This window comes from Hippocampus comes, unplaced genomic scaffold, assembly GCF_001891065.2.
Source record: "Hippocampus comes isolate QL1 unplaced genomic scaffold, H_comes_QL1_v1.1 scaffold31, whole genome shotgun sequence".
NCBI classification, from domain to species: Eukaryota; Metazoa; Chordata; class Actinopteri; order Syngnathiformes; family Syngnathidae; genus Hippocampus; species Hippocampus comes.
The window spans coordinates 317,407-328,025 of NW_017806069.1; the positions used below are offsets into that span (position 1 = coordinate 317,407).

A 10,619-nucleotide genomic window follows, 5' to 3' on the forward strand; every position below is an offset into this window, starting at 1 on the left:
AACGATGCCCAGTGGAGTTCCCGAAGGCCTTTGAATGTGGACATCTTCTGAAGCTCTCATTCAGAGAGCCTGTTTTTTTTTTTTTTAAACAGGATCCCTACTGTAATGCCCTTGCATGTGGGAAAGGAGAGCCACTGTTTCCGATGACCTTTTCAGTAATTTATTCAACATTGGGAGATCAATAATATACAAAAATGCAATGAGCACACTCATCTAAAAGCTGCTCTCAGCCACCGCTCACACCCAGACATCTCAAACGCACCACAACAGGCCCCACCTCTTCAAGGCATGTACATAGTACACAGTACTTTCTGTGCAGTTTTTGCTTGCAATTCATTTGATCAAATGAGTTTTGGAAGTTTGTTTGAACAAGTTCAAATGTTTCACAGAGTGAAGGTGGATCGGGTCCCCATGAGAAACGAGGGCTCATCATTTTCCCTCCCCGACTGTGAGAACAACCTTGTTAGCGGCTACTGATCAATAAGCAGATGAGCCTGAGTGAACACCACAATGACAGGTGTTAGTGTACAAACAATCATCGGAAATCATTGACTGCAAGCATTCACTTCATTGCAGGCTTTTAAGAGACACCAGTGCTCTCGCGCAGCTGGACGTGCAGCTTGTGATGAGATGTTTGAGTCATGTTTATTTGCCTGTAGTGATATCATACGTATAAATAATTGCTATACCTCGATTTGATGGTTGTACAACGACGCCGGCGATAACGAAAACAGCATTTCGGCAAGTTCAGCTTCGAACCATCATGTCACGAGCCCATAGTAGGTTAGCCTCAAGAGCTCTAATAGTAAACAACAAGTTAATATCCACCATTTTAAATCCATTATAATACAATAAGATTGTGTGTCACATTCGTCGCTAAAGTAGAAACAGGATCTAATCTATTTATCTCCTCAAATAGTAAGCAAAGTCACAGCCAAGCTTGGCTATTTAAAAAAAAACAAAAAACAACAAAAAAATGGCCTCACAGTTGGTGTTTCCTGAATATTACTTTAAAGGTGAAGAGTAATAAAAGCTATAAGAGATATCAGGAAGGATGCCCGCAGGAAGCTTTATCAAAGCCCCCCAAGTCAGCCATCAGTAACTTTACCCAATGTCCACTCCAAGCGCAAGAAAAAAAAAAACCCCACAAAAGATGACACCTCCGTTAAAGGGCAACAGATTAGAAGATTTGAGATTGCCGAGTGACGCGCCAATGATCTAGACCGGTTTCATGATGAGAATGTCAACAGCTTGAAGTCAAAATTAAATGTTACTCTGTGGATAGCTCGGCACAAAAATTCTCCCGCGACGGTTTCATGTTGAGAATGTCAACAGCCTGAAGTCAAAATTCAATATTACTCTGTGGATAGCTCGGCACAAAAATTCTCCCGATATGTTGCTGACATTGTTAATTATCCAATTTAGGGAACATTTTAATTTTTTATGTGCAGTACGTTTTAATTCCATCTTTTTTTTCCCTTCTGGATTTAAACGGAGCGTAAATGTTTGAACAGCGACTTAGAAAGATAAGGTTACCTTCTTAATTTCCCGAGCGATACGGAAGCACGCATGGACAATTCGGATTGGGAGCTGCGACTCAATACTTTTGTCGGCGCGTGTAGCGACTGCAGGCGCGCTCCGGCCCGCTGCCTCCATGACATGAAAGCAAATTTATACAGCTGCATACTAAAAGCCCTGGCGTGGATTGCGCATGCTGCGGCGGTGTTAAAAAATGCAAACCCCATCAAAGGGACTCCTGCTTCTTCTTGAGCCTCCATGCAAAATCTGATGAAAAGCTCCAGCTATTTTTAGAAGCGTGTTCCTCAACATGCTTCTCTCGGAGCGCAACTTTTGGGGGCTCTCGTGTCGCGTCTGCGGCGCTCTCGTTAGCCAGGGGATCACCTGTGTTAACTTGCGAGGGTTATCATGAGACATTGACTGCGTATATTCGTGAATTCACAAAATCATCTTCCATTTGTATCATCCGTTCGCTTGATTTGTCATCAGTTTTCCTCCCACGGCCACGTCCGTGGAGTTTGGCTACAGTCCCGTGGTTAAATTTCTGAATAATGTGTGCAACTGTAGTCACAGGAAGCTCAAGCGGCTTAGAGGGTCTAAGACGATCTCCATCTTTAATTTGCTCGTCTATAATTTTTGTTCTCATCTCCCGAGACAATGCTCTCCTTCGCTTCCTCTGGTCCGTGTTTATTGTGGTGCACATGATGTACCCCTTTAACTCAGCTGACTGATTAACAGCTTAAAAAGACCAGTGAAGCGAGTAAGAGTCTTTTCTAGGGGTCCCATTATTTTTGTCCAGGTTTGACTCATGATGAATATTTAATCTTTCAATAATTATATTCTCTAAACATCTGACAACGTAACTCCCACATTCCAAATATTGACATTTGGTGATTTTTTTTTTTTTTTTTGCAGAAAATGAAAACGCACGCTCCCTCGCTCAGACACAATTAATTCCCTTCCCTCATCGTGCCAAGTTTCCTGGCAAAGTGAAAGCGCTTTGGAAGGGAATAAAAGCGGATTCATTCTTTTTTTTTGGGGGGGGGGGCAGTTTGAGTGAACGCTACAAATAAACAACAGAAAAAGTTATCCCGCTGCTTGACGGCGCAATCACGGGCAACCAGACGAAAGAGCTTCCTCTCGCGCTGATCGATAAGCGGCTCATTGGAGCGACTCCTCGCCCTCGGGCAAAGTGCTGAGGCGAGGCCCACCGGGCTGCTGACGCTCCATCTTCTCGCATCGATCCCTTTGGGAGGAATCGGGAGCGGTCGGCATGTTGATTCCCTGCAGCGGGGCGGAAGCGAACCTCGGCCAAAGAGTGCTGCAGCGTTTGAGGACGCGCGGCCTTCCTCAGAGGTCGGCTTAGATGCGGAGGCCTAGCGATGCAGTACGCTGAAGTGGCAAAATCTCGCTTGTGAGAAAGGCTTCAAAATCAAGGAGATGCTACGCTTAACCGAGGTTTGTTGGCGGAAATAATGGAGAGAGAGTCTTGGAGGGCGATTTCGGGTCAATGGTGTGTTCGGTGTCCTGGGAAATCTCAGCGCTCAATTATTTATGAGCCGTGCACATTCACTTACATCACTGACATGTCATCACTGATGAATAATTCCAATGAAGACATGAGCCATGAAGAATGGAGGCCGGGTAGAGGCCAAAACATGCACTATGCATAGAATGCGCTACGTACGGATATAAATACATATACAATGTTCATGTGCTATCGACGTACGCGGCCACATATAATCTGAATTCATGATGATAGAGGTGGCCGTGTGGGACAATGCACGATGCAGTGCCATAAAGAGTCGATATAAAAGTCGCTTCGGTAGTTTGCGTTGATCGATTACAAACCGCATCTTGAAGGTGAAACAAAAGGAACAATTGATTTGTTGCCTCCCGATCGGGTTGAGCGTTGCGCTTCCATTTGTTCTCAATGGAAAATGAATGACGACAGAGATTCGATATTGACGTTTGCCCGAAGGTAAACATGACTGTCACTGGCTAATCTTTGCTGCCCTCTGTTGGACGAATTTGTATTCTTCCGAGACAAACGTTTTCCTCATATTTTACTCTTAGATATTGTATATGATATGATAATACAAAGGAGGTTTTGCAGAGTGCTATGCTATAATTTGATATCCCAGGATGTCATTTTGCTATCTTGGCAGAGCAGCTGCTATCATGTGAGCATTAACAGTATGCAACAGAGAATAAATACCTCAAGACGGGGCATGGGGACAAATCTGGATGGCGACCAGTCCAGGGTGTGCTCCGCTTTTAATCCCTAAATGAGAAGCCAGACATTAAAATGAACCAAGAAGCTTCTCCGCATACAATGAAACCACGACAAATGTTTCTACAAGACAAATTTTACCTGTGATTGGCTGGCGGCCTGCGTGGGCGTATTCCATCCTTCGCCCAAATCGTCCGTGTCACTCATGAGGAAAAGCGTTCCAGAAAATGGATCACAAATACCACACTTGACAAGAATGAGTTTGAAAAATACTGTATATCTATCTATCTGTATGTTTTATACACAAGATCACGTGACCACGAGCTAACAACTTCCCTTAAAATCAAACAAATCTTCCATTTCAGCCCTTTTAATGGCGACAGCGGGTACGCCAAAACAAACAAGAACAATCATAATTATAATAATAAATATGAAATATCAACATGAAATGCGACCAGAGCGGCCGTGGCTGCGGACCACACACACTGATGCATGCTAGGAAGCTCCTCTTCTGGCACTAGCGGGTGGAGAGGCTCCCCACTTCTCCTGGCTCGTCGGAGAAAACGTATGAGAAACGTATACTAACATGCTCACTAGCATCTAATCCCGTCCGAACGCTTTACAGTCTGAAAGTCCAAAAACATTTCCATGCTTTGTCCTCTGTGCAGGCGTGTCTTCTGGGGTGACGGCATTTCAGGGTCCCCGTGCAAAAATGGCAGGGACCCCCCGCCCCCCCACACCCCAATCATCCCATTCCCCTGGTCAGTACTTATTGATCCCGAAGAGGCGGACGCCGTGCAGCTGTGGCAGCTTGGGAATGAGCACGGTGAGCAGCGATACCGTGTTGACCACGAAGTGCACGCGGTCGTATTTGGTGTAAAAGCTGGTGAGGATGTACCTGCGCAACACACAGCCAAGACCAATCAACGATCGAGTGACCGTGGTGTTGCCCCCCAAAAATAGCACTCTCAAATATAAGATATAGTAACTATGTAATAGAAGAAAATGAAATGTTTGTATATGACAATATGTTCCACTTGCCGAAAAACGGCATTTTGTGGAAAGTGCAGCAAAAGCCACTCGTTTTCAACGTGACCACATGGGGGCAGTATAAGACGGACAGACGGAAATACATTTGCGGCCCATTTTGTCCTGAAATTTCAAACAGCGAAAGCACATTTCTCATTTGCTTGCGGATGTGTGACCAGAAAAATGTCACTCATATCCGAGGGCACTAATGTATTTGTGACATGTCTTTTAATCAGTAAAATTAGCAGTCTACACTGCTGCACTGCGTCAAAACAAAGCGATAACACAATTAAAGAAAATGTAAAATGTAAAGATTGAATTGCGTTTCTTTTTTTCTTACAAGACGATAGGCGTGATGGTGAGGAACTTGCGTGAGGCGGTGAACTGCACGCCGTAGTCCATCTGCTCCCAGTGCGTGAGGAGGCGAGCCTTGCCCTGGTCAGGAGTCTCAAAGGGCGTCCCTTTGACGGTGTGCAGGAGCAGGTACATGCACTGCATTTTTTTCACAAAAATCCACATTTCAAGACATTTCAAATGAAGCACCTTGTGTATGAAATGTGCCGTATAAATGAAGGTGCCTTGCTGAAAGCGCTCGGTGGGAGAAAAAAGAAAGGTGCCGAGTTCACAACGACTGCTTATGTAAACTTGGACATCACTAGTGAGAGCCATGCTGTTGGTGCAAGCAGTGTCGGTCAGTGCGGGTGCTCAGTTATGAAGAAAGCCAACGGATGAATGACGATGTGCGCCTACCAGGTTGTGGATGAGGTTGGTGAGGGTCCACACCACGGGCACGCTGGCAAAGGGGATGCTGAGCAGGATGACGTGCAGCAGGCCGATGCCCAGGATGTACGACAGCCACATGCCGCGGCTGTTCATCACGCGTGTGTTGGGGTTCACCTCGCTGTGTGCCGTACCCACGTTCATGGCGGTGTCACCGGCTGCCAGCTAAAGGAGTGAAATGGGAATTTTCAGTCATCCATTTATGAAGCAGCTTGTCCTCATTTGGGTCATGGGTGAGCTGGAGCCATCTGATTTGGACAAGCGGGGTATTCCCTGAGGTTTCACAGGGAAACTGTGCTGAAACTAATCTTCAATTAAGCTAAATGTTTTTAGATTGCTGGAGTATTTGAGGAGAAAACACAAAGAAGCAGAGGTAAATAGGGAAAAAAACAATTCCAAATCACAATTGCAAGGTAGACAGGCTCACCAGTTATCCGCAGCCCTGTCTCGATTGTCTGACTACAAATGCTAAAAATACATAAGACAAATTGTGTGTGGGTGGATTATTTATATACCTTCCTTTGTAGTTCTGACTTTTATGACTACTGCGGTGGGCGTGTTCCCAAAACCAAAGTAGTAATTAGTCACACCCGCCAATCACAAGGAAGCATTTAAGGTGGCTGACGTAATGATACGAAAGTTAAACAGGCGACCCATGACCCGGATAGAAAACCAGAAGTAAACAACAGAGTGTCTTAACTTGTCACCTGCTAGCTAAAAATGGCTACACGGCTTATCACAAACCAGACAAAAATGGCTCCGAAAGCGACCTGAGTAGGTTCGAGGGGCCCGTTATCCCAGCGTCGGTCTCGGCGAGGCTCTCGCTTACGGAACGACCGCTCGCATCTTGGCGGCGACCAGAGCGAAGGCTTTAAAAAGGCAAACGAAGCAACCGAGAACACACACACGAACACTTCTTTTCGGTCGTCTTTTCCCAGCAGCTGACAACACGGCGCCGTTTAGCGGCTCAACGTCATCTCTCCTCGCCCCCGCGCAGTGGTCAGAGTTCAGCCTCGAAGGTTCCGCCTACCCATTCGCTCTCGTCTATAATTGGTTAGCTTGGGTCACGTGGTCAACACACAAACCAATCAAAATATGCGCAGAAATCTGCAAAGACCCCTCATTTAGCGACTTGATCCTAAGTCAGTGTGAACGCCACATTGGATGTGGAAGATTTGCCCATCAACTAATTCAGTTCAAGAAACTGAACTTCACTATACAAAGTGCACAATGGCTCTTATTCAGCCACTTACATTTATGTTTTTTTATTTATTTTATTTTTATTTAACATGTTTATATATTTATGTAATTTTATGTAAATTTCAGCTGTGTGTGTTCAATGTATTTATTTTATTTTTATTTAACGTTTATATATTTATGTCTTGTATAATTTTATGTAAATTTCAGCTGTGTGTGTTCAATGCACTACATCTTTGCAGGAAAGTGATTTCATCTATGCTGTATGTTACACATAGCGCATATTTGACAATAAAAGCTGACTTGACTTGACTTACACAATAACTAATGCATATGGGATAAATATGGGCATTACTACAATCTAAGGGTTCCGGTCTGGGCTCTTCCCTTCCTCCGTGGGGTTTCCGGGTACTCTCGGTTCCCTGTGATTGGCTGCGGTCCTGTTCCATCAGTCTATCTATATATGCCTTGACATTGACTGTCAACCAGTCCATTGTTTGTGTACATTACATTGTATTAAGTTTTAAAAAAAAGTGTTCATGGCAGGCTCACGCTTGATCTGAGCACACAAAGGGAGGCCGAGTACGACTTCGCCATGGGCCAAAATTAAAGAAAACACCCCCCCCCCAAAAAAAAAAGATGAGTGACGGGTGATAGTCTGCTTCCAACATCAAACATCAACAGTGTCATATTCCAGATAAAAAAAGCCCCTCGTACTCATTCAGGCCCGCAAGAGCCCGAGGCCAAAGGTCCACTGTGTTCTGCTGGCATGCGATGTCATGAGACACCTGCACCGGCAAACAGGTCGGAGCCTCGGGCACTGCGGTGGCGTTGGACGTCGCGCATCTGAGCGCTGTTTGTGCGTGTGTGGCGGTGAAACATTCAACACCTCACAAGTTAGGACAATGTTTTTTATTGTTGTTGTTTGGTTTTTTACATTACAATGATTCACCAGAGCCTCCTCAGGCAACACACACACACACACACACAGGGATGGATGGATAGACAGCTAGATAGAGAGATGTTTTCTCACAATTTCAAACTCTAAAATGTTCTTCACAATATCTTTTAGGCTTCAATGCATTTAAAAAATATATTTGATTGGTTGAATGTTGTTCTGACTATTTAACCAGCAGATGTCATCCTAAGCACACTTTCAACCATCCACTTTGAACAGTGCAAATGACACAAACACACAAATGCTGTTGGGAGTTTTGGAGCGATGAAGTACTCAGTATGCGTTTCGTGTGACTATTTTTTTCGTGTTTCAATCCCTCAGCACGTGTACGAAATTTAACTTGAACATATTCGAACGGATGAGTACCTCAAACTAAATTAACAACTATTACTAACAATAAAGTGGCCGCTGTAAAGTCCAATCAACAACAATATTTGCTTCAGAAAATCCATAAAAATAGCTTTACTTTTCAGAAAAATGTTTCATTTACTTCATTTAAGAAAATTAAAAAATAATTTTTGTTTGTTCCAGAAAATTAATTACACATTTCTAGATTTTCAAACACTGAAAAAAAATATTTTAAAAGATCTTTTTTTTTTGTATATGTTTCATTTATGATTTGACAAGTTTGTTTGTAAACATGATCATAAACTGTTTGGGTTTTTACAATCATGAAAATGTAAGTTTCATTTCAGAAAATGAACCAAAATATGTTCCACTTATGAACCATGTCCCCTGCCCCAAAAGTGATGATATATCGAATGTTACTGACCCGAAAAAGGCCAACAGTGTGCGGCCCCTCCTCTCAGCACGACTTGGGGGCTGTGGGCGAGGGGGTGGACTTGTGACCCGGGCCGGGTTGTGATGTGACAGCGGCCTGGGCTGGAAAAGGCTGATGATGCAGGGAGTCCATTCTTGGGCCTGGAGGAAGCAGAGGATTAGAACAGCAAAGAATTTCAATAAAAGAAGTGTCTGTTTCAGGGGCTTGGGGGTCTGTGGCATGTAGCCCCCTTCTGTCCCGCTGTCCTGGGTCCTCCTTGTTTATGAGTGCTCTCTATCTCCGCCCCTGCCCCCCCCCAGCCCCCCCCATCAACAATAACAACCCACACCGCCGCACTTTGTGGGGCTTAAGTGGCCTTTAATTAGGACGCCTCAGTGTCCGGCTCAAGAGTGGCCCACCGTCCCTTTGGGACACACACACACACACACACACACACACACACACACACACACACACACACACACTGGAGTGTTTGCTGCGCTCATGAAAAGGGTTTCTTTTGGACTAAGAGTTCTTGTCCCCTCTTTGTCCCCCCTCTTAAAAGGGAATCCCGACAAAAGGCATAGATATGATCCCCCACCCAAACACTTCCAGGACGTGTCACAGAGGAATGCCACAAAAGCCCAATACGGCCCCCCCCCCACCCCCCCAAGAAAAAGGACATTATTAAGATTAACTGAGTGACCGTGTTGCTGGACACTTCATTAGGTACTCCATTGAAAAGGGCCTTGAGGGATATTTCTTTTTCATTGCCATTAAACACATCGTATTAACACCTTCCATTTACCACCCCCGCCCCCAGTAAGCCATATTAGACGCTCTTTGCAGAGGATAAATAATACAGGCCCAGATGTATTGTTTTACTGCCGATCACCACGTGTTTCTGTTTCTCTGTTGCTCTTTCAGCGCGTTGTTGTTGTCAACCGGGTTTAAAAGTGCACCGTTTCGAACACTTCAAACCCAAACTATTCGGAACCCGATGACCCATTGCACTCGTACAAGCAGCATAATAATAAAGACACTGGTCAATGAAGATCTCAAAAGTGAGCCTTATTGACAAAGCATGGGCAAGATGAGTCCCTAATAAAGTGGCCGGTGAGTGTATTTTTAAAATGTTTTTTGGGATATGTTTTCCTTTATGTTTTCCTTTATGGGTGATAATCTGCCATATCACCCATAGTGGGTCTGGATAATGGGTCATGATAAATGTAAATGATAAATGTCCATTGTATGTCCTAAACGTAAATTCTGCCATCGTGTCTTGGTGACTCCAACCACCAGTGACAAATTCCTTGTGTGTTTTAACATTCTCAGCCAATAAAGACCATTCCAATCCCGATTCTGAGTTTGCCGACAAAATGAATCATTTCTCGGCGTCTATTGTGCGAGGAGCTTACGGGGCTGAAAGGAAGCAAAGGGGTCTCCAAAAAAAACAAAAAAAACGCAACGAATAAAGCGGAAAGATGGCAGCGGAGTGGGGGGGGGGGCAGGCATGTTCACAAAGTTTGTGGCTACAGCTCAGTGTGTGTTGATAGCCTCCTAATCCGGGTTTTATTGGCTGCCTGTGTCCAGCCATGCTGTTGGAGGGAGTGGTGGATACGCTGATTAGGCCTGAGAAAGGGCCGGACCTACTTACGGCCTTTCTCAGGTCACCGTAGAAACCAGCCCAGTAGGGGACCTCATTGACACCCCCCCTGTGGCAGATCCCTCAGACGCACACTGAGGTGTGGGCTTGCAGTGTGTGTGTGAGCGAAAGACATCGTTTGGCTGCGACGTGGTTGACCTTAACCGCCGGGGCCGCTTCCAGCCACGTTGGCCCGGAGCGGGGAAACACGCTTCCAGTGTTGTCGGGCGTCCGACCGCAGACCGCGTCGCCCAGGCCGCGCGCTCGTCAAACAAATGCCTGTGTCACATTCCTTCTCGCGACGAGCTCGTCATCCAAAAAAATCCCAACGCTGAGCTCGGCACATTGCTGACGCTGTTGTAATAACGCGGCGACGCCGGTGATGGAAAACAGACCGGCGGGCTGCTCGCGTGACACATGGACATGCAGGATGGGATGGGACCCCGCCACCAACTCCACAAAACCCGCTCTGTGCCCCGCTCAACCTCCAGTGGCAGGT

The 10,619-nt window shown here is 45.4% G+C and overlaps 1 protein-coding gene across 4 annotated transcripts; it reads right to left on the bottom strand.

Moving 5' to 3' along the window:
* Nucleotides 1-4,008: 4,008 nt before the first annotated feature.
* On the bottom strand, nucleotides 4,009-6,585 carry ormdl3 (ORMDL sphingolipid biosynthesis regulator 3). 4 transcript variants are annotated; one of them, XM_019893834.1, is made up of 4 exons: nucleotides 6,467-6,585; nucleotides 5,531-5,725; nucleotides 5,121-5,272; nucleotides 4,009-4,649 (listed from the first exon to the last, which is right to left on the bottom strand). In XM_019893834.1, the coding sequence occupies exons 2-4, from the start codon at nucleotides 5,702-5,704 to the stop codon at nucleotides 4,514-4,516; spliced, it is 462 nt and encodes a 153-aa protein (XP_019749393.1). In that variant the 5' UTR covers nucleotides 5,705-5,725; nucleotides 6,467-6,585; the 3' UTR covers nucleotides 4,009-4,513. The 4 variants fall into 4 exon arrangements, with proteins under 4 accessions (XP_019749393.1, XP_019749392.1, XP_019749391.1 ...); XM_019893833.1 differs by having other exon boundaries at nucleotides 6,305-6,561; XM_019893832.1 differs by having other exon boundaries at nucleotides 6,331-6,560.
* Nucleotides 6,586-10,619: the final 4,034 nt, after the last annotated feature.